This window comes from Microcebus murinus, chromosome 3 (assembly GCF_040939455.1).
Source record: "Microcebus murinus isolate Inina chromosome 3, M.murinus_Inina_mat1.0, whole genome shotgun sequence".
Classification (NCBI taxonomy): Eukaryota; Metazoa; Chordata; class Mammalia; order Primates; family Cheirogaleidae; genus Microcebus; species Microcebus murinus.
In genome coordinates, this window is record NC_134106.1 from 101,609,756 (window position 1) to 101,634,804 (window position 25,049).

Here is a 25,049-nt window from a genome sequence, read left to right on the forward strand (position 1 = left end):
TTTGCCGTATCGTATCAATTTGTGCGCAGCTCTGTTTCTGCAGAGATTGAGAAGTGGAAGAATGATCCTTTACGTAGTGAAATACACAACTCTCTGGGTTTCCTTTGTGCATCTGAGGCTCTGTGGCTCCAGAAAAAAGAGCTTCAGTTTTCGCCTTTTAATCGTAGACGAGGCAGGAACAATGGAATGAAAAACTACCTCCCCGCCCGGGTCTTTTTCCACCGGCGGAACACAGGCGCTGGGGCCTTCAAGCGCGGAGGGGACCAGAGAGGCACGGACACACGGCCCCGCAGTTGCCTAGTAACGCCCGCTGGAGGAGTCCCAGCATAATAAGGTCCCGAAGAATTGTCACTGGCCCTTAGTGGGACCTGGTAGCCGGTTCTTTCCGCGCCGGCGGCCTGTCCCCGCGGCTCGGCGGGCTAGGGCAGGGGAAATGTCGCAGGAGGAGTCGGATATCTCTCTCATTATTGCCCAGATAGTCCAAAAGCTCAAGGGCTCCAATTTGTACGCTCAGCTGGAACGGCAGGCCTGGGTAAGTGAGGCCGGGTGGGAAGGGATGGAGACGGGCGGTGCCGCGGTGAGGTCTCGTCTCCTTCTACACCCTCCTAACCCAAGGCAGAGCTCGCCTCTGATGGGGTCTCCAGCTCCACTCTGGTTCGCAAACAAAACAAAACAAAACAAAAAAAATCAAAAACAAAAACTAGAGTCCTCTGGTGCAAGCAATGCTTGCTCGGCCCCAGGCATAGGAAATAGACTTTTAAAGAAGGGTGGGGCGCATCACACCTTCCTTCAGGCCAGAGAAACGCTGAGTTTACTCATTCATATATCTATTCTTGTGGTCATAGATACAAGAATCTGATTTTTTAAGCAGCTGGACTTACTGAAGGTAGTTTGGACCACGCCTTATCTCACTTTTTCCATCTTGTGGGTGAGTGGACTTGGTCCCAGGTGTCTTTCTGCTTCCGCGTCAATGTATCATTTTCTTATACTTTACCCTCCCTGCATTGATCACTTTTCTATTCACCTATCCAGCATTTATTGGGTATTTATACGTGCCAGGCACTGAGCATGCACAGATTGATCAAGAGACCTTTGCCTTTTTTGTGAATGTCATATAAATGGAATAAGTATGTAAACTTCTATGCCTCCTTTATGTCATTTAACATAATGCTTTTGAGATTCAATCCATGTTGTTGGTATTTCAGTAGTTCTGTTCCTTTTTTATTGGTGAATACTATTTCAGTGTTTGAATATATTATGGTTTGTTTATGCTTAATTGTGTGAAGGACACTTGGGTTGTTTTCTGGTTTTAGAGATTATGAGTAAAGCTGATATACACATTCTGGTATAGGTTTTTTGCTTGGATTTTTTTTTTCTTATTTTCTTGGATAAATACCTAGGATTGGATTGCTGAGTTATATAGTAAGTATAATGTTTAATTCTATAAGAAACTGCCAAACTTTCCCAAAGTGGCTGTACCATTTTACATTCTCACCAGCAATTATGAGACTTCCAGTTGTTCTGCATTCTTGATAGCACTTGATGTTGCTAGTTTTTGATTTATTTTTATTAATTAATTACACACTTATAGTAGGAGCATAATGTTATCTCATTGTAGCTTTAATTGCATTTCCCTAATGACTAATAATATTAAGGATTTTCTCATGTGTGTTTTCTCATCTTCTTTGGTGAAGTCTGTTCATATCTTTTGCCAGTTTAAAAAATGTGTTGTTTGTATTTTTATTGTTGAGTTGTAAGGATTCTTTATATATGATACAAGTCTTTATCAGATATGAATCTTGCAAATGTTTTCTCCCAGTCTGTGGCTTATCTTTTTATTAACTGGATCTTTCAAAGAGCAAAAATGTTTAATTTTGATGACATAAGTTTTTATTATGGTTTGTGCTTTTTGTGTCCTACTTAAAACTTTTTGCCTAACTCAAACTCTCAAAAAAAAGTTTCTCCTATGTTTTTTCTAGAAGTTTTATAGTTTTAGCTTCTACATTTAGATCTGTGATCTATTTTTGAGCCAATTTTTGTATATAGTGCAAGGTAAACTTTTTAAATTTTTATTTATTTATTTTTGCTTATAGATGTCCAGTATTTCCAGTACTGATTTGTCAAAAAAAGCTATCCTTTCTCCACTAATTTTTTGACACCTTTGTTGAAAATAAATTGTACATACACATACATACACACAACTCTTTCTGGTTTTCTGTTTTCTTCCATTGATCTGTTTGTTCATTGTGCAATACTACCCTGCCTTGCTTTTTGTAACTTTATAATAAGCCTTGAGAACAGTAGTTAGTCCTCTATCTCTGTTCCTCTTTTTCAAAATTATTTTGGCTATTCTAGGTTAATTTGTGAATTACTACAAAACTTGTTGGGATTTGAATTGGGATTATGTTGAATCTATAAATCAATTTGGGGGAAATTGACATTTTAACACTATTGAGTTTTATGGCCTGTAAACATAGTTAATCTCTTCATTTATTTATACCTTTTTAATTTTCTCTTGCCAGTGTTTTATAGTTTCAGTATGCAAATATTGCATACTGTTTTTTAAAGTTTTTCTCTAAGTATTTAATATTTTTTGATGCTGTTATAAATTGTGATTTTTTTTCTCATTTCACTTTCCAATTGTTTATTTTTAGTATACACAAATACAATGGATATTGGTATATTTACTGTGTATCCTGAGACCTTGCTAAACTTACTTATTATAGGACCTTTTTGTAGATTACTTAGGATTTTCGAGGTACATGTATCATAGGCAAATAAAGACAGTTTTACTTCTTCATTTTCAATCTGTATGCTTTTTATTCCTTTTGTTGACTTACTGTACTGGATAATGCCTCCAGTGCAATATTGTATTGCTTTTTATCAGGTTCAGGAAGCTCTCTTCTGTCCCTGGTTTTCTCAGAGTTTCATCATGAATGGAGGTTGAATTTTGTTAAATACTTTTCTTGGCTCTGTAGATATGTTCATGTGATTTTTTTTCTGTTCATGTTGATGTGGTAAATAACTCTAATTGGCTTTGAATGTTGCACCAATTTTGTGTTCCTGAGAAAAATTCCACTTGGTTATGATGCATCATATCTGTTGATTCACTTTGCTAATATTTTGCTAAAGATTTGGCAACTGTATTCATGAAAGATATTGGTTTGTAGTTTCTTTTCTTGTAACATTTTCTTTTGGGTTTTGATATCAAGTAATGCTGATCTTATAAAATGAGTTGGGAAGTGTTCCCTCATCTATTTTCTGGAAGAATTTGCAAACAATTATTATTTTCTCCTTAAACACTTGATAGAATTCCCAGCAAAGTCATTAGGGCATAGAATTTTCTTTGTGGGAACATTTTTAATAAAAAAATATCAATTTAAAAGTATTTGCAGAGCTATTCAGGTTATCTGTTTCTTCTTCTTTAAGGTTTGGTAGTTTTTATATTTCAATAATTTGCTGCACTTAATCTACATTGTCAAACTTATTGGCATAAAGTTATTTATATTAATCTCTTATTTTCCTTTTAGTGTCTATTGTATTTGTAGGGCCAGATCCTCTTTCATTCTTTATATTGCAATGTGTGTTTTATCTTTTTTTGATTAATCTGGCTACAGAATTATCAATTTTATTAATATTTTCAAGGAACTAGCTTTTGGTTTCATTGTTTTTCTGTTTTCAGTCTCTGATTTTTCCCTTTATTATTATTGTTTTGCTTGCTTTGGATTTAACTTGCATTTTTCTAGTCATTAAGGTAGAAATTTAGATTATTGATTTGAGACCTTCATTCCCTTCTAATGCTATTATGCTATAAATTTTCCTCTATATACTGCTTTATCTGGGTTTCATGGATTATGATGTATTGTATTATCATTTTCACTCAATTCAAAAATTTGTAAAAATTCTCCTGTGACTTTAACCTATGGGTTGTTTAGAAATACATTGTTTGCTAATGACTTTCTTTGATTGATTTCTAGTTTAATTCTATTATGGTCAAGAACACGGGAGGGTACAGTGGCTCACTTATAATCCTAACATTTTGGGAGGCTGACGTGGGATTATTGTTTGAGGCCAGGGGTTTGAGACCACCCTGGGCAACATAGTAAGACCTTGTCTCTAAAAAAAAAAAAAAAATTGAAGAAAATTAGCTGAGCATGGTGGCACATACCTGTAGTCCTAGCTACCTGGGAGGCTGAGGCAGGAGGATCACTTAAGCCCATGATTTGAGGATTGCAGTGAGCTATGATGATGCCACTGCACTAGCCCAGACAACAGGAGAGACCTTGTCTCAAATAAAAGAAAAAGACATAATGTGTATGATTTTAGTTCTTTTAAATTTATTGATGTTTCCTTTATGACCCACAATAAATTCTACCTTGTTGAATGTTCTATGTGCACTTGAAAAGTGTGTTTATTCTGCTGTTTCTGTTCTATACATGTCAATTAGATCAAGTAGATAACTTTGTTCAAGTATTCTATGTCTTTACTAAGTGTGGAGGCTTCAGTCAGTATAGTCAAGGGTCAAGTATGGGTTTTGTTGTTGCTGTCATTGTCTTCAGTGCATACAGAGGGAGATCTTTCTCTTCTTGTCTCTCCCACAGCAGTAGTCTGTCCTTTGTTAGTCAGTCCTAGGCTCACGGTAGGACTCTATTCTTCTGTCTCAGTCCATGTGCCTTATCCTTGGGAGTGGATTTTTCTCACCTTTGGATGTTCCTTCCCCTTCTCCATTTGGCAACTCAGCTCCACCTGGTGTCTGTAGCAAGTATTGGGTGAAAGAGACATAGTTGGCCCTTTCCCTAGTGCCAGTTTACCTCTCCTTTGTATTGGGTAGGATCCTGGCTCAAGAGAGTTTTCTTACCTTCCTATGAGGCAGAGGGCTTTTGAATCTATCCCACCCTTAGAAGCAACAAATTATTGCTTTGTCTCAAGAATGGGAGGGTTTCTGAACCTTCCTTCAGTGGTTAAGGCCTTTGCCTGACATGAGAGAAAAATTTGGCCAAAGTAGCCGTTTTAAATTTGCCCTGTAGTGGCAGCCTTCTTGCACACCTATGCTACAAAATGGTGCTCTCTGCAGCTTCCTGCTCTGCTCCCAATCCTTTTTGTGGGTAACTGGTGTATACCCATGGAAAAGAACATGCAAAGGAGTGTGAATTCTCCTTGTGGTTTGAGTTCCCAGTGATTCCAAACTGACATGCTAGCCCGTACATAGTCTATAATAGTTAACATTTGGGTTGATTTCTTCTTACCCCCTTGTATGATATCCTCTCCTTTTTTTCCTGTGTTCTGCCAAAGATAAAGTAATTTAGAATCTGACTTTGAAGAGTATACTGTTTTTTTCTCATTGTTAGGCTAGAACTCACATTCTTTTGCGGTGGCTTTCTATGATAGACTTAGCAGAACTCTAATAAGTGTTTAAGGATTGCTACTATGTTATGAGAAAGACTGGTATGTAATTTTCCTTCCTTTTCTTCTTTTTTTTAGTGTTTTTGCATTTATTTTATGTTGCATCTATTCCCATGCCATAGGGTTTTATTTCTTCAGTTTCTTCTGGGATATCTTTTTCTTCTGTGCAACCTCCTCTTCTGGGTTTAGAGTAATTTGTTCCTTTTCAGTGAAGATCATCTCGATGTGGTAGGGGAAGCTCATGTATGGGTTAATCCGACCATGAGCTCTGTAAGTTCGGTGTGGCATCTTGGTGCTTTGTTCGCTTGGATATGCTCAATGACCAGAGAATCAACATCTAAACCCCTAAGTTCAGCGTTACTCTCTGCATTTTTAAGCATGTGCAGCAAAATTCAGCACTCTTTTAGGGCCACCGACTCTGTGTCCAGCCCCACTGTTTCACCTCGGCACAGCTACCAACTCCACCGTCGTAATGTTGGAATGGTACCTGTTGTTTCTTTAAAGAGTCGTCTTTTAGATTCTTGGAGGCTTTTCGTATATGCATACCCCTGGTGGTCTGAGTAGTTTCACAAGTGGGCTCAAAGTGCATGAAGATTCACTTTTGAATCTTGACTTGTATGATTTTGTGGGGTTTTCTAGGTCGAGTAGCGAACCCTTTTCACAGATCACCTCAGGCTGCTTAGGGGAAGAGCTAATTTTCATATCTTGTAGTGTCTTTATCAGGTTTTATATCAAGGTTATTTTGGCCTTATAAAATGAGTACAGAAGTATTGCCTCCTTTTTAAAATTTTCTATTTGCTGCAACAGTGTTATGAGATTTGTTATTTTTAAATGTTCAGAAGAATTCTCTAATGAAGCCTATGTCTGGGATTTTCAATTTGGGGAGATTTTTAAAGTTAATAACCTTCAGATAGTTTTAGATTTACAGAACAATTGAACAAGAAAGTATAGTTTCCATATATCTCTCTCCCCTTGCACATAGTTTCCTCTATTATTAACATTTTGCATTAGTGTGGTACATTTGTTACAGTTAAACTAATATTGATACATTATTATTAACTAAAATCCATAGTTTATATTAGGGTTCATTCTTTGTGTTACAGTTCTGTGGGTTTTACTATGTTGTCCAGGCTGGTCCAGGGATCTTCCTGCCTCGGCCTTCTGAGCACCTGGGGTCATAGGTGTTACCAATGCCCTTGGTAACTATGAATTTTGACAAATAAACAATGTATTTGTCAGTATCATACAGAATAGTTTCATTGCCCTAAAAATCTCCTGTGCCTTACCTGTTCATTCTTCCCTTCCTTCTGCCCCACCCCAAGACCCTGGCAATCAATTTTTACTGTCTCTAAGTTACATAGTATGTATGTAGTCTTTTCACTTGCATCTTTCATGTAGCAACATGCATTTAATGTTCCTTTCTCTCTTTTTTTTGTGGCTTGATAGCTAATGTTTTTTTTAAACCAAATAATATCTTATTGTATGCATTTACCAGAGTTTGTTTATACAGTCACCTGTTGAAAGACAACTTGGTTGCTTCCAAGTCTGTGTTTCTGGAAGGCAGGAAGAGTCTATGTCTCTCTAGTTTTGCTGCTTCCCACACTTAGCAAAATGACTGCCACAAGATAGAGATTCCTCAAATAGAAAAACCATTTGACCCAGCAATAGCATTGTTGAGCATCTATCCAAAAGAACATAAGTCACTCTATTATAAAGACATCTGCACCCGAATGTTTATAGCAGCACAATTCACTATTGCACGGACATGGAAACTACCCAGTGCCTGTCAACTCATGAATGGATAACTAAAATGTGGTATATACTCACAATGGAATATTACTCAATCCTAAGAAACGATAGTGAACTAGCACTGTTTATGCTATCGTGGATTAAGCTTAAGCCTGTAAAACAAAGCGAGATGACACAAGACCTGGAAAATGGGCTACACATCTACTCACCATCAAATTGATACTGACAGCCTAAAACTATGGTGTTCAAATAATTGTAGTGTTCAAGAGGGATCTGAGGTGGGGAGACCCACATCTTAAGGATGTAATGAGCATTGTAGAGGGGAAAGGATTACCTCTATCCCTTTTTAGGGAGAGGCAAAGAAATACACTGTAACCAAAATGTCTAAAAAAAATTTTTTTTTGTTAATGGGAGGTGAACAGGTGGAAGGGGGGAGAAAGGGAAGGGTACGCACATTCATGGTGGGTGCAGGGCGTACCACTTGAAGACTGGACACGCTTGAAGCTCTGGCAGAGTGGGGTGGGGAGGGGGGCAGGGGCAAGATATGTAACCCTAACAATATTTGTACCCACAGAATTTGGGAAAAAATAAATAAATACATTTTTAAAAATGTGTATTTAGTAAATGGAGTAAATCCCCATTCCTTTTAATGTTCATTCTAACGATAGGTATTGAGTGCCTACTATGTGCCAGATCATTCGCTAGGTAATATAACATTACTAAAAGCATCCTTGCCCTAAAGGAATTCAAATTCTGGTATGAGGCTCTGCTCTTCTTGAAAATGTTTACCCTTTAAATATTTTTTATTCAAATTTGGGATCTAATAAATTAATAGTGGTTTCCTAATTTATAGAAAATCTTAAAGTTCCAGAAAATAAGCAGTGATGACAAAATGCTTTGTTTTCAAAGCTTTTTGTATTTCAGAATTGCAAGTAAGAGATTCAGGACCTGTGTATAATATAACCTCATTTTGTGATTACTGCTGTGAAGAAATATTTTTGTTCCTATTTTGAACTCTACTTATATTAATTAAATGTGATCATCAACAAGTATTCTTGAGACTTTACTATATGTCAAGCATAATTCTAGGCCCAGGGAATACAACAGTGAATAAAATAAAGTTGTGCCCTCATGGAAAGATGATAGTATTACAAATAAATATATACTAGTCCACAATCCTTTATCCAAAATCTGGGGCCTAGGTTTGTTTAGGAATTCACATATTTTTAAATTTTAAAAAGGTAATTCGTGTCTATTCTGTATGCTATTTAATATCCTCACTGGGGTCTGGCAGGACCTTGTAATATACATTAATATTTCTGCAGCAAAATATGTGAATTTTCATACTAAGTGTGATAAATAAGGCCTAGAAATAGTCTCATGTCAATTTAAGTCAGATTGGGTTTTTGCCACCAAATGAGTCCAAGTCAGGACAGATTGTGCCACCAATTCAGTCATGAAAAACTTGTTTTGCAAAGCTTTCCAGGTTTCAGGATTTCAAATAAAGGATTATGGATCTGTATATATAACATCAGGGGGTTAATCCTTGAAGTAATGGAAAGTTGGGCAAGGAAATGGAAAGAGAAAGGTAAAGCAGTGGTAAGGAGATGATTACATGAGAAACTAAAAATGTGTTTGGCTGGTTTTAAGAACCAGATAAGTAAAAAAAGACCTATATTTTATATCAAGAGATCTATAATATAGATTCATACTTTAAAAGAATATAATTATAGATCTTTTAAAATAATATAATCTTGGACTTGAAAAATATATGGTACCAACTTAGCCTTAGTTTATATCTATTAGCACTGATGTTTAGTGGAAATCAAATAACTCCTAAAAGGCAACTTAAAAATCAGTTTTGATAATATACTTTTAAACAACTGGTTGTTTATTTGTTACTTGCTTTTAAAAATTCAATTAGGAGGGCATTTTCCTGCCACCAGCATGTTCTGCATTGCCTTCATTTTATCTGTTGAGGTAGATTCAGAAATTGCTAGAGCAGTGTTGGCCCAACTTAATGAGGAAAACAAAATCACGTAGCATATTTCAAAGCCAATTATAGGTCGGGCGAGGTGGCTCATGCCTATAATCTTAGCACTCTGAAAGGCCGAGGCGGGCGGAATAACCATGCAAGTTGAAAATGTGATAAACAAACTTGGTCAGGCCGGGCGCGGTGGCTCACACCTGTAATCCTAGCTCTCTGGGAGGCCAAGGCGGGCAGATTGCTCTAGGTCAAGAGTTCGAAAGCAGCCTGAGCAAGATCGAGACTCCATCTCTACTATAAATAGAAAGAAATTAATTGGCCAACTAATATATATAGAAAAAATTAGCCGGGCATGGTGGCGCATGCCTGTAGTCCCAGTTACTCGGGAGGCTGAGGCAGCAGGATTGCTTGAGCCCAGGAGTTTGAGGTTGCTGTGAGCTAGGCTGATGCCATGGCACTCACTCTAGCCTGGACAACAAAGTGAGACTCTGTCTCAAAAACAAAAAAACAAAAAAACCCCCAAAGCCAATTATAAGTGATTTTTTAGATATTTTTTCCTCACCTCTACCTCTTTTCTTAGCATATATAGACATTGACTGTATTTTAATGTATCCCTTTATATATTGAAGTTTAATTGTTTAACAATGTGATAACATAGAATTTGTGTTCTCTGGAAAGGATTTTTTTGTTTGTTTTCTGAGTTTTCCTGAGTTATTTTGTGAAGTCAACCTCTATGTTAAAATTGAATTTGCTCACTCATCTTCTAGACACTGCAGTGATAGCCTAATTCCAAATTTGATGTCTTAACACAAGATTAGCATTGTTATTTTGTGTTATCATGCATTATTTGTATTTAAAATGGATGTTGTGTAAATCCCCAAATGTTATTTCTATTCCATTAAGTGTTTAATAGGTCTTGTTACTAAGATTGTCATTATAAATAATAGAATTGTGAGAGGAAGGAACCTGAAAGAAGATAGGCTTTGGGGAGAGAAGGAATAATGCAACTAACAGGTTGTCATAAGTCTAGAACTCAGAGCATCTCGATACTAGTGACCCTATACTAAAAGAACTTATAAAATTGTATCTCAAGTGTATAGAACATATATAAAACATATATTGGTATTAAAAGGCCTGTGCCATGATTAGAGCATAATATCTTTTGTCCTTTTTTTATATATCTCTTTAGGGCAGGATTTGGCATATGCTAGGGGACCTCCAGATTGGACTACTGCAGTTGATATATAAATTATTGATTCAGGGACTCTGATTGCATTTGGTGTGAACCAGGGAGTGGTGTCATCCTTACCCATATCTGTTTTGGCTATTGTGTCTTTTACTCCTGAAAAATAAAACAGTGAAGAAATGAATGATGGTGTAAAGGATTTCAAAATAGGGGAGTTCTTATCTCCATAGAATATATTTACTTAAAATATAAGATAAATATTAACATGTGGGTTTGCTTTGTGTAAGTATATCTCTTCATATTTTATTTCAGCACTAAGTTGTTTAAGAAGGTCATGTGGGTTCTTGAATTAGGTAAGACCAAATTGAAATGAGAGAGAGAAAATTGATTACTACCTGTGAACTGAAGACTGATTACTTTTATGTTTCCCTGAAAATACGACAGAGTCTTATATTCATTTTTCCTCAAGAAGACACCCTAGGGCTTATTTTCAGGGGATGTGTTATTTTTTTTAAGTACAGTACAATCTACATTTATTCAAATATAGTTAAGTCGTCTTCTTCTGGAACATCATAATAACTCTCCAAACCCCGAATTCCATCCTGAATTTCTTGCGACTCTATTTCCTTTAGAACCATTGGCCCCAATCTCTCATGTCGAGCAATAGAGCTCTCATGGGGCAGATGAGAAGGGCTGCTCATGTTCTTTACCGCTCTGTGGACAAAATGCATGGGTTGTGCAGATATGCTGTGTAGCCACGCCCATCACTAGGTCTTATTTTGGGGGTAGGGCTTATATTGTGCAAATGCTTAGAAATCCTGCTAGGGCTTATTTTATGGGTAGGTCTTATTTTCTGGGAAACACAGTACCTGTGAGCTGAAGACAGGCATAAAGTGTATCATGAAAGGAGTCTAAGAAGTAAAGATGTGGATGAAAGGGGAACAAGACAACTAGTGCTGGCTGAGAAGTGGGTCAACTTGGGCATGTCAGCCAAAGAAAACTATGAGGGATCCATCCTTAGGAGAGAGAAACTAGAGTGGGGCTGGAATTATACAGCACAGATTGAGCGTAAGGCATGGTCAGCTCTTGCAGAGCCAAAACATTCAATTTGAAACTAAAACTTACTCCTTGCTACAATGTGTGTCCACTGGGACTACTAGAATTACAGAAACAAGTCTGGTGTACAGTTTTGGAAAGAACCAAAGCTATTAAGAAGAAATGGAGAGACCTAATTCAACATGTTTTAATTGAAACTCTCCTCTGGGGTGGTGATTGACTCTTGAGAGAAATTAGACAAAGTCCTAAACAATTAAGCTAATGATAAGGATATTTGGGGATTGATGTGGGAAACAGCATTATTCCTATTTTTTTTATTTCAGCATATTATGTGGGTACAAATTTTAAGGTTTCAAATAATGCCCTTGCCCTCCCTCCCCCCACAAGTCTGAGCTTCAAGCGTGACCATCCCCCAACAGTGCACATCTCACTCATTATGTATGTATATACCTGCCCCCCCTCCCACCCACCCAATACCCAATTAATGTAGTTCCTATGTGTCCACTTAGGTGCTGCTCAGTTAATACCAGTTTGCTGGTGAGTATATGTGGTGCTTGTTTTTCCATTCTTAGGATACTTCACTTAGTAGTATGGGTTCCAGCTCTATCCAGGAAAATACAAGATGTGCTATTTCACCGTTGTTTCTTAGAGCTGAATAGTATTCCATGGTATACATATACCACATTTTATTAATCCACTCATGAATTGATGGGCATTTGGGTTGTTTCCACAGCTTTGCAATTGTGAATTGTGGTGCTATAAACATTCGAGTGCAGGTGTCTTTTTTGTAGAGTGTCATTTGATCTTTTGGGTAGATGCCCAGTAATGGGATTGCTGGATCAAATGGTAGATCCACTTGTATCACTTTAAGGTATCTCCATATTGCTAAGGTATGAAACTATTAGAATTCTAGAGGAAAATGTTGGAAATACTCTCCTAGACATCGGCCTAGGCAAATAGTTTATGAAGAAGACCCCAAAGGCAATCACAGCAGCAACAAAAATAAATAAATGGGACATGATCAAACTAAAAAGCTTCTGCACAGCCAAAGAAATAGTCTTGAAAGTAAACAGACAACCTACAGAATGGGAGAAAATTTTTGCATCCTACACATCTGATAAGGGGCTGATAACTAGAATCTACTTAGAACTCAGGAAAATCAGCAAGAAAAAAATCAAACAACCCTATCAAAAAGTGGGCAAAGGACATGAACAGAAACTTCTCAAAAGAAGACAGAATAATGGCTAACAAACATATGAAAAAATGTTCAACATCTCTAATCATCAGGGAAATGCAAATCAAAACTACAATGAAATATCATTTTATTTCCAGTAAGAATGGCCTTTATCAAAAAGTCCCAAAACAATAGATGTTGGCGTGGATGTGGAGAGATAGGAACACTCCTACACTGCTGGTGGGACTGCAAACTAGTTCAGCCTCTATACCTATTTTTATTTATTTATTTATTTTTTATTTCAGCATATTATAGGGGTACAGATTTTAAAGTTTCAATAAAAACTCTTTCCCTTCTCCCCCCACAAGTCTGAGTTTCCAGCATGACCATCCCCCAGATGGTACACATCTCACTCATTATGTATGTATATACCCCTCTCCCCTCCCATCTGCCCAATACCCTATTACTGTAGTACCTGTGTGTCCACTTAGGTGCTGCTCAGTTAATATCAGTTTGCTGTATACCTATTTTTAATAGCACTTCTCTCTTAGATTTTTGTTTGTATCCTTTAGTATGTTCCTCAGAGGAGGGAGGATTATATTTTGTTTTTCTTTTTATACCCAGCAACTGGCACATAGGATGTGTTTGATTAATTATTGGAAAAAGACTGCAAATGAATAGTGTATAAATATACTGAGAGGGAATGGCTGGGGATTGGCAAAGTCCTGGATGGCACTCAAGGTGGGAAGATGGCAGTGAATTCCCAATGTAGGCCCAGTGAGAAGGCTAAGTAGAAGGTTGCTGTTATAGAGCATTTCTAGAGAAATAAGATTATATAGGTTGGGTGGAACTAGATTTTTAGAGGGTTGTGAATGCTTAGGTGAGGTTGCCTTGATTCTTAGGTAGTGAAGGGGTCACTGAGATATTATGAGGAGAGTAAAAGCATGGAGCTGGTTTTTAGGAACATTAATCTAATATGGGTGAGCAAGATAGAAATAAGAGAGAGAGAGAGAGAGCGCTTTAGCTTCATCCTTCACTTTATTTATTTATTTATTTATTTATGACAGAGTTTCAAAGTTAGAGTTTGTAAGCTAGAAAATCACTTGCAAAGGGAGGCAGGCATTCAGTGGTTAGTTGACATAGAAGAACTTTATGGTCCCCCTGACCCTCTTCCCTGCCAGTCTTTTACAAATATTTAGTCCATTGCCATCTGGGTACATCTTATATTTCAAAAAACAACAAGTTTAATTTATATTGGACTTCACAACCTAAAAATAACTTTGAGGTTTTTTTTATTTGAGCCTCACAATAACTTAGTTTCAGGTATTATTTTTCCTATTAAATAAAGATGAAAACTGCAATGCAGAGAAGTTAAGTGACTTGACCAAACTAGTAAATAAGTCTGAGAAGATTCCAGATATTTTGATACTAAATCTCCTTCTCATTTAGTCCCAAGTGGTTTTCAAACTGCTCTGTTATAGCCAAGGATTCTGAAAAGTTCTATTCATTTAAAAATATTTGATTTAAAAACTATATTAAGAATCAACACTCTTTCAAATGCATTAAATATCAAGTACTTAGTGCATAATCCACTACTGTACTCCAAATTAACTTTTTCTGAGTGATTCCAGAAAAAGAGCTGTTTCTTTTATTTCTCTTCATGTGTTGGGGACAGCTTACAAATGTGTCCTTGATGTGGAAGGATGTGACTCTACACTGGTCTATTAAAATATGTCGGTTTGGGCCTGTTTGCTCATGGAATTAATACATTTTCCAAGTGATGTTCCTACTGCAGTGCGTATGTTGTGCTTGGTGTTGGCCAGGCAAAGCGCAAGTGCATCTGTTCAACAACAGGTCCCTGTCATGGCATACTGCTGAGATGTGTGACAAGTGAGCTAGCAATATGTCATGTGGTAGTGGTACCATGTTATGCGTAGTTTTAGCAATTATAAGTATCTGAAGCTCTTTGATTTTTGTATTTATGATAAGTAATTTTAGGATTTACCTCAAAATAAAATTTCCAACCACTTCTTTTTCCATTTCCTCTATCAGTTTAATTTGGGTGTGTGCTGAGATTGCCAGGGAAGGAATAAAAATGTAAACTCTTATGTTTGTGATTGGGATTTTTCTCTATATTGAGCAACCAAAACAAAATACAGAAATAAGTTGGATATTGAGGCTATATCAGAATAATGCTGTACCTGTTAGTCATAACATTAGTAAATGAGAAAAGGCTTTTTGTTTTCATTGTATAGTAATATCACTTTCAATGTATTTTTATATGGTAGGATTCCTAATAGGGTTTAGATTCTATTTGCAGAAAGGGTTATGCTGCTGAATCAGGTTAGAGAACCACTGAGCCTTTCCATGTTGTCCTCTTGTCACAGTCCTGCTTTTGATTCTTAAATTTCTGAAGATTTCTTAATAATTAGCTTAGGTAGTTAGTAAATTTGGTTTGCCTTTAGTATAAAAATTATACGTAGGAGGCTAGCAACTCTGAAATATTGAAAATGTTTAGAAAGAATAACCAATTTTTTCTTTTAAAATTCTTTATTTTGTGCTATCTTTGGATCATTTCCAAATACAGACTAGATTAAGAAAGCTTATTTCCTTTTGCTCTGGTGCTTTCGAATAATGCACAGGGGGTTTAAGGCTTTTAAAATCTTTCCTAGGAATAACAGACTAGAAACCAGTCTCTTCAGTTAAAAATAATTTTATCAAGTTCCATGTTTGTTTTGGGAGGTAATTTGCTTTAAAAGGGTGGAAGGTGGTTTGGTCAACATAATTTTGTCAAGTAGCAGTTAACATCAGGGTAAATACTTGGGATGCAAAAATGAATTTATAGTCTAGTTAAAAAGATTAAATAGCTAAGCTGGAAATTATAATTTGATAAGTGCTGTAACAGAGGAAAATAATGTTCTATCCTTGCTGGGGGGAGTAGGAAAAGGTGTTATTTGAGGGATGTCTTGGAAGTTAGTAGGTGTTTGCCAGGGTGGTAAGGGAGTACCTTCCATCTGAGGAAGCATGAACAAAAGCCTGGAGCCCTTAAAGGACTTGACTTGGGGAATCAGCAAATACAGTTCACTATGACTAGAGAGTAGTAGTTTGTGTGGGGAGGAGGAGGTGTGAGAAAAAAGAGGATGTTGTTAACTCGGCAGAGCAGCAACAGGAGATTAATTTGTAGAGATAAGTTGGGTTGACCTTGTGAAGGGCCAAGTATGCCCTGTTGAAAAATTTAGACTTCTTATGTATGCTGTGAAGAGCCATATCCAAGAAAGACTAATGTTTTAGAAAGAAAACACTGGAGGATAGATTGGAAAAGGGAGAAACTGGTTCATACATTCAATGAATGTTCATTGAGCACCTACTATATGAAACTATTCTAGAAACTTGGGATACAACAGTGAAAAAGACAAAGATGTCTGCTGTAGTGGAACATACCTTTTCCAGTATAATGAGATAATATACCAATAAACATAGTAAATAAATTAATTATATTAGTAGGCAGTAAATGCTAAGAAAGGAGAAAAATAGAGTCAAGGGGTTTGAGAATGTTGGGTGGAGAGTGGTTGCAATTTAAGTAAGGTGGTAAAATGTCTAGTTCAGAAGCTATTGCTATAATCCAAATGAGAAGTGATGAGGACCTAGACAAAATGTGGGATTTTAAAATGGAGAGAAAGAATAGATTGGGGTACACATTTTTTCTCTTCTTTTTTTGATCTTTTTATTGTTCTATAAATATATAAATATATATTTATATTATAGATATAAATCTGTAATGTATTATTATAAAGTCAAACAGACTTTGTAACAATTACTCTCCACTCTGTGAAGAAGTGAAACTTTGCTAGCCACAGTAGAAATCTCTCCATTTGCTCCCTCCTAATCCCAATCACAAACCCCTCCCTCCCTGATAGCTTATGGTGCTTATGGTAATCACTTCTCTTCATTTCTTGATAGTTTCATTAACCAAATGTATATCCCTAGACACTACACCTTAGTCTTGCCAAATAATTTTTTTTTATATTTAAGTCTTTTATAGATTTTATAGATTTTCTCTCCATCCTTCCTGCCCCCTCCACCCCCCTTTACAATTTATCATCTGAAGAACTGGGCCGCTTGACCTTAGAATTTCCCATAGCCTGGACTTTTCTGATTGCAAACTCATGGTATGGCTCAAATGTTCCTTTATCCTTTGTATACCTTTTAAGTTGACAGATGGACCCAGAGATTTCATCAGACTTTAGCATGACAATAGGCAGTAGAGTGTTCTTTCATTGAGAACCACATAATATCTGGTTGTCTTCTTTGCAGTAGCTGTTTCTGTTCAATGCTTAGAATTAGAAATTCATTGAAGGTTGCAAAATTGTGATATTTATATCTGTTTTAGCTATTAGCTATAATATTTTCTAAAGAGACATTTCCTCTCATTTGTTATTTGGTTATCCAATGGTACATCTCCAACAGGAAAGGCAAGATAAATGCTTTTTTCTTTATTTGCCAGTTTTCAAGGCAATGAGTTAGTTCTCTATCATGCTCAATTTTGATAACTTTATTAACATTTTTAGACCTTGTCTGGAAAGGGAACCCTGATTGGTAGTTATAAGAATTTATAGGTGTTAGACTGCTGCAGTCTCTTCAGACCTCACCTGCTATATTGGATTAGGCAAAACCTTTCCCAGTTTTAGCTCCTGTTTGAAAATTGGCTCATCATGTGTTCAGGTGTATATTTGTTGGCTGTTTGGGAGTTCTCTTGTTTTCACATACATCAGATACCCCATTGCTTTCCTCTGCTTTTTCCTGTACAGATGCTAATATCAAACAGGTCTTATGGCTCTTGGTTTGTCCCCAGCTGCTTGTATTTGTGGGGGATAGCTTATCATCTAGTTTTGTTGTAAGTATTTTCCATGGGATTTTGGTTTTACTCTTTAGTTTCTTGCTCTGTTTCTATGTGGAGATTTTGCCATCTTTCCAGAAAGGGGTTGAATCATGGAAGAGTTAGAGTGGAATTGAGAATAACTTTGAGATTTCTGAGTTGGAAGATGTGGTGGATGGTGATTTCCTTGATGAAGACTAAAAAAGTAGAAGGAACAAGGAAATGAGTGGAAGATAAGATCAATATTTGATTTCTTAAGTTTGAAATGCTTATGAGACACCCCTAATAGAATGCCTTCTTAAGAAATAGGCTGCTAGAATTTGATAAAGCTGGGTGATAAAACATTAATGCTTTGAGAGCAATCAAAGCCATTACAAATAGGAAAAATTGTTTTTGATAAAAATTACAGTGTAAAAAACCAGTAGAATAGAAAGCATGCACTTGAAGATAAGATATTAATAATAAGCATTTATGAATTAGTATAATAGTTTTATGTATTTTCCATAAATACATGCAACAAATGCATGTTTACACTGAACAGGAATTCAAAGAGGAAGACCCTATATAAAGATCTATTTATGTGTGCAAGTGATTTTTTGGTCGTTAAGTATAGGTGCCATATATGTTGGATATAATAGTAAGGGAATAAATTCATAAAATATGAGTATTTTTCCTACTTGAAATGTTAGGTAAAGATGTTAAGTACTCAAAAGCTGCAAGTTTGTATATTTTGAGTATACTGTCACAGATCCTCTATTTTAAGAATAGATGAGGAAGCCTCTCTTATAAGCTAGTCTAAATAGTTCTAAGCTCTATCCTCAAAGAAGACTTTTCAAATAGTATACACATTTGGACAGTCCTTTTTAAAAATTTCATTTGTGTTAAAAATCAACCCAAGTGATTTACTTTTGACCTGTCATTTCCTGTCTTCTTCTTTTTCTTCTTTTTTAAAAAATTAGGCCAGTCTTCAGAGACCTGAGATTAAACTTGAATCACTAAAAGAAGATATTAAGGAATTCTTTAAAATATCAGGTTTGTAAGTTTTTTCCTAATTATTGAAGGCAAAAAAGGAAATGTTTTATTTATTCCTAATTCTTTAAGGCAAAATATTTTATCCCCAGGCTTCCAATTACTCATTCAAAATTCTGAAAACTGGCTGAATAAGTTTCTATTTGGGGAAAATTGGGCATTTTAATAAAATGGTGCAAAAATTCAGGAACACTGTGAGAATGACTGCTTTGTGATAATTAGTTTCAAATACTGTTTACCTTCCTAGTCAAAGTACATCTTGAATATATTAAGTATCTCCTTAGTTAAGTAACTTGTCTTTTTAATTTTCAATTGTGGTTTTTTTCCCTTTTACACTTTCTTCCTACTATTTTTCTATGCTTTCAAAGAAAACAAAAAGAAAATTCTAATTTTTTTGTAAAGCAAGAGAGAGGTTCCTTATTCCAACCTCTACACATAAGAACTGACATGTTAAGTGGTACCCAGATAGTTATTTAGCAGCTGAACTAACTGCTCTGACTATTGGTAACTCAAAATAATCTGCTTCTGTTGTCTGGGATTTTATTGACTAGTTAATTATAACTACATACTTCTGATTTATCTTCATCAGGGGCCTGATTTTTATACTTTCCCTTGGCACATTCCTCATAGCATTAGTAATACAACATTCCAGAGAGTTTGGCATTGAGTACCTTGGTAGTGAAAGAAGGAAATGTTCCTCTTAACTTGAGAAAATGGTACCATAATGATATTATTTAAAAATAATATCATGTTGATGACATTGCTACTCAGTGTTAGCCAAAGGATATGATAAATATATAGGAAATAATTCCTTAATACCACTTTACATAGCAATTGACAGTTGAGAAAATTTTCACAAATAAATATTATACCCAAATTTTAGTGAGATAAATTTAGTTATGATATTGTTTATTTAAAAAGCTAATATGTTCATATATTTTATTCTTTTTTTAAAACAGGTTGGGAGAAGAAACTTCAGAATGCTGTTTATAGTGAACTTAGTGTGTGAGTTTTCCCACACTGTTTTGAGATACTGTTTGGTTTAGCTATATTTACTTTGTGAGTAATAATCGGTATTGCTATGTATACTCATTGTATTATTATTTCTCATTAGTACTTATATAGCATTTCAAGTAAGTTAATGTAATTTAAAGTTACTGACAATCCTGCCTGACAATCATGAATAGGGGTTTTTTTTTTAACTACCTCATATTTTACATTAATAATTCATTCATCCAGTAAATTAGGGAGTAAGGTATTTCTCTTAAGTTAATATTTCCAATAACTGAAGTTTATTAACATTCTTTTTATTATTGCCATTTTGGATATTACATTTTTTTTGTCTTTATAAACTGACTATTCTAAATATAATTATCTTTTTTTACAAAATTGTTGTCTTTATTAAGAACAGCAGTGTTTTTGTTTATCTAGATTTAGTGTCAGGATCTATTCAGGAGTATTGTTTGCGTTTCAAAAACTCTAGATCTAGAATGTTAGCTTTTGTAGTTTATTCAACATTCTGTTATTCATCAAGTACTTACTGAGTACCTACAATGTGCCAGCACTATGCTAGGCACTATGGATTTAGTATAGAAGAAGAAACACAATTCTTGCCTCATGGAATTCATAGTCTAATAGAGCTTTTATATCTGCTATTTTTTTTTTACTTCTATTTTTTATTGCTATCTCTGTATCTGTGTCTCTAGCATTCTCTAGTTTCTAACACTCTCATTTCCAACTTGCCCTTCTAATTTGTTAACTGGGAAATAAGATAATCCAGTTTAGCAGAACTGTTTCTAAAATAAAGAGACTCAGATGAAGGCCTGTAGATATGTGCTTTAGTTAATTTTATTTTTAAATTATTATTTACTTCTTTGCTTATCACCATCTTCCCAGTTGGTTTTTGAGTTCTTAAATAACATCAAATACAAGTGCTATCTATTAATTGAAGTTGACCGTGATCATATGTTTGGTAGCACTAGTCACCAAAGGAATAGACATTTATCATGACAGTAAGGTTTTAAGTTTACATTATGTACTAGAGATGCCTGTTGTGTGAAATTCCAAATATTGGATTCTCAGTCTGAGGAGATATTACTAATGATTCCTGAAAATTGGTCTGTGTGACAGACTGCTCTTTTACTTGATGGCAGGGACTATGTTTCATTCAGTACTGTATCTTTGGTATACTATAGAATAGAATTTTAAATAAATATTTTTTGAATAACTTGAGATTTTCGAAAGAGTCCAGTAATAAATACTACCTTTCCTTGTCACTTGGGTTCTGAATAAATTGAGAAGTATGATAAAACAGAAAGGCAGATCGGAGATCAAAATTACACTTTTATTACATATAAAGACTAGGCAGGAGGACATAGTTTAATGTAGGAACAAAATGAATCCCTTAACTGAACTACAGAATTAAATAGACTTAACCTTCCAGTCAAATAGCATTGGATCAGGGTAAGTATGTTCAGATTATTCTCAAATTTAAAAGATGAATAAGGCACTAAACTTCTGTGATGTAGTGAGTTATGTCCTACAGAGAGGTCAAGAATGTTACAGTAATAGAGCTCTTTTTACATGGAAGGGCACATTGGGAGTGGGGAAGAAATGTTCCTCTAGCATAACTCAAAAGAATAAAGTGGATTTTGAGTTATTCTCAGTTGCATTTTTCACTGGCAGCAATCAATAGATAGATGAGTAAAGAAAGCAAAAAGTAAAGTAGGAATATTCATTAGGTAATATTAAATAATTGGAGGTTAAAAAAATATACACACACTCTCATGCCTAAGAGAAGTGTAGATCACATGAGCTATACAGATCATAACTGAAAATAGGACACTTCATTTTATGAAGCATACCAAAGATTTTAGTCATATTCTTATTTAACAAATATACTAGAAAATTTTCTGTATTCTGTTATTTACTAGCAATTTGTAAATCTAGCCTAGGTTAGCTATTTCTACTTGGGTGTTTACTTTGCTCAATTCGTTATCTTTTCTACTCATTTTAAATGATAACTTACATATTTATTATTGTGTTTATAACTATTCAATATTATATTAATGATAATTTACATTGGTCAGATGCTTATTTTGTGCCAGATACTGTGCTAAGCAGTTTATATGCATTGGCTTATTTAATGTAATTTTCGTAACAACTCTATGAAGTAGAATTTATTATGATCACCATTTTACAGAAGAGAAAACTGAGGCTTAGACTATGTAATAGTCCAGGCGTCCTCAAACTACGGCCCACGGGCCACATACAGGCTGCCTAGTACATTTATCCGGCCCTCTGGATGTTTTTGCCACCACTGCCTGTCCTGCTTAGCAGCCGACTCTTCCTGGGCCCACAGTGTGCACTCTCCAACAATCTGAGGGACAGTGAACTGGCCCCTTGTTTAAAAAGTTTGAGGACCCCTGTTTTAGTCTGTTTTGTGCTGCTATAACAGAATATCTGAGACTCGGTAATTTATAATGAACATAAATTTATTGGCTCACAGTTCTGGAGGCTGGGAAGTCCAATATTAAGGCACTAGCATCTGGCAAGAGTCTTCTTGCTACGTCATCATATGACAGAAGGTGAGAGGACGAGAGAGGGCAAGAGGAGACCAAACACATCCTTTTATAACGGCACCAGTCCTACCCATGTGGGTGAAGCTCCCATGCCTTAATCACCTCTCAGAGGTCCCATCTCTTAATACTATTACAATGGTAATTAAATTTCAACATGAATTTTGAAGGGGACAAACATTCAAACTATGGCAGAACACCTAAGTAACTTGCTGAAGATTGTATAGCTAGTAAATGGCAGTGCTAGAGCTTGACTTTTAATTATCTGATTCCAAAGCCCATGCATTTTGCTATATTTCCCATAAGTCTATATCTTATCTCTTGACTGCATTAAAAATATTCTGTAACAAGAATTGTGTCTTGTGTTTCTTTTAGTAATATCATCACAAAAAGTACATTGAGTCAGCAAATAGTTATTGAGCAACTAACTGTACCAGTATTAACACATGATAAATATCTGTTAAATTGAGGAAACAGTGTAATTATCAATCCTAACCTTATTATAAAGATTTAACTAACACAATCTTTACACACAAAATGAAAATACACCAGCTTATTTCTATGTCTTGGTCTTCAAGTACAGAGCAGTTTATAAAGAATTAGATGACCTCTTATTTCCCTTAAAGAACATAAATTAAAGAAGTAAACCTTTTAAAAAACGTATTCTATATGTACAAGTTATAAAAACATATACCATAGTTTACTGTTACAGTTGATATATACACATGTCTACCATACTTTAGAGAGATATGAGTGTTAAAGACTAGTGGCCCTAAAATGGAAGGGTTTTAGATAATGAGTACTTTACAGTAGAACACAAATTCAGATACGTCTTTGTGATGCATTCATGGCTTTCGCTGGGAGAGTGCTCAGGCAGTAGACATAGGTACCTCCAAAATGTCCTAATCATAAAGTTCTTCTTAGCCCTCTTAGTTTAAAATGCTACTATATATTTGCTTATGTTTATGCACTGAGCAGTGTGCTGAGGATAATGAACAATCCAGGTGGTCTTCGCTTTCATGGAGCTTACGTCCCAGTTAGGCACACAGACTTTAAGGAGGCATTTACAATACAATAAGTCCTGTGATTGGGGAAGTACATGGAACCATGGGGCAGGCACATAACTCAGATTTGGGGGTGCTCTAGTGGCTTACCAAAAGAAACAATATTCAGGCTGGGGTCAGAAAGCTAAGGTAGAGGAGTTAGGGGAAGAAGTAGAGAAGAAAAGTACTTTAGTCAGAAGGGAAATATAGGCTCAGAGATTTAGAGATGGAAAAGAAAGTGGCACAAAGGAGAACAAAAGTTTGTATGGCTGGATGGTAGCGAGTGAAGGGGACTTGGCAACAGATGATGCTAGATTTGTCCACAGGGATTTTTTTTTTTTTGAGACAGAGTCTCACTCTGTTGCCCAGGCTAGAGTGCCATGGCATCAGCCTAGCTCACAGCAACCTCAAAACTCTTGGGCTTAAGCGATCCTTCTGCCTCAGCCTCCCGAGTAGCTGGGTCTACAGGCATGCGCCACCATGCCCGGCTAATGTTTTCAATATATTTCTAGTTGGACAATTAATTTGTTTCTATTTTTAGTAGAAATGGGGTCTTACTCTTGCTCAGGTTGGTCTCGAACTCCTGAGCTCAAACGATCTGTCCACCTCAGCCTCCCAGAGTGCTAGGATTATGGGCGCCCGGCCGGGGGATGTGCTTAATTAAGGCTTTGTAGACTGGATCCTAAAAACATTTGGGTGCCATTTAAAAAATTTAATCAAAGTAGTAACATGATCACATTTGCATTTTATTTGTTCAACAATGTATTGGTTATCTAGTATGTGTCAGGCATTATGCTAGACACTGGAAATACAATTGCGAATAAAGGAAGGTATCACTCCTGGCTGACAGGCATATTAGTGAATAGGTTGAAAATAGTATGAAAGCAGGGGGAACTGCTTAGGAACTGAATGTAGGAAAGGGATAATGGTTGCCTAAAATAGGATACTGTCAGTGGGTAGAAAAGCTGAGAGGTATTTATGGGGACTTGGGGAACAAGAAGAAATAGAGTCAAGGGTACTGTATAGATTTCTGTGCATTATCCCATCTGGCAAACTTATCTCTTCATATTACTAATTGTAAGCTCCATGAGGGCAGATATTTTTGACCTGTTTTGTTCACTTCTATATCTCTTTTACTTTGAACATTTAGTAGGCTTTTGTGAAGTATTTATGCATAAATAAATATCTAACTTGATTTTGGTTTCAATGTGAATGACTTTTGAGTTGCCTCTTCTTATTACCTATATTTTTGGGTAAATTTCTTTGATCATTAAATAACTCTTAAGATTATCAGTAAATGCTTTTAAGTTTTAATACTAAATTTCTAAGTTTTATTAAATTTAGACATAATTGCCATTAAAATGGAAGCAAATTGGGTAATGTGAGATAGATTTTAAACTGTCTTGCATATAAGACAAGAAATATCGAAGTATCTAGAGACTACCAATTTTTTTTTAGTAGAAAAAATAGTTTGCCAGAAATAATCAATTTGTGAAATTGTCTTATACATTGTGTGGGATAGGTTGCCTTTTTCTATTCCAGCAGTGTTTCTTGTGGACAGTTGAGCCTTTTACACTCAGGCTCTGGGACAGATGCAAGTGTTTGGGATTATTAACCCTTAACAAATGTCCCACTTTGGAGCAGGAATTTCTTGAGCATTCAGTCTGTGGTTTTTGGTTAATGGAACATGGTTGCTTTGCTGTAGATACAAGTCCTATGACTGATTTCAATAGGAATTATATATTGTTGAGGAAAGGACTGAAATCTCTAAGTAAATATTGAACCATTATGTCTTTCTATTGCCTTTTCTGTCTGTGATTTCATACCTCTCTGCACTTCAGTCATTATGTTCCCACTATGCTGGCTTTTTTTTGATCCTTAAACATTCCAAATATTCCCTCTTCAGACTATTGTGCTTGCTGTCCCTCTGCCTGGAATACTCTTCTCCCAGATATTGGCCTGATTGGC

The 25,049-nt window shown here is 35.8% G+C and overlaps 1 protein-coding gene across 4 annotated transcripts in view; it reads left to right on the forward strand.

The window, feature by feature from the left end:
• The first annotated feature begins 281 nt into the window (after positions 1–281).
• TBC1D19 (TBC1 domain family member 19) overlaps positions 282–25,049 on the forward strand; it is a 130,243-nt gene continuing 105,475 nt past the window's right edge. For 2 of the 4 annotated variants that reach the window (XM_020286307.2, XM_076001156.1), the window contains exons 1-3: positions 282–532; positions 18,391–18,463; positions 19,420–19,465. In XM_020286307.2, coding sequence (XP_020141896.1) covers positions 434–532; positions 18,391–18,463; positions 19,420–19,465 — 218 coding nt within the window. In that variant the 5' untranslated portion in view covers positions 282–433. Of the gene's footprint in view, positions 533–18,390; positions 18,464–19,419; positions 19,520–25,049 lie in introns of those variants that run through there. The other 2 variants (XM_020286305.2, XM_020286304.2) reach the window with 2 other exon arrangements.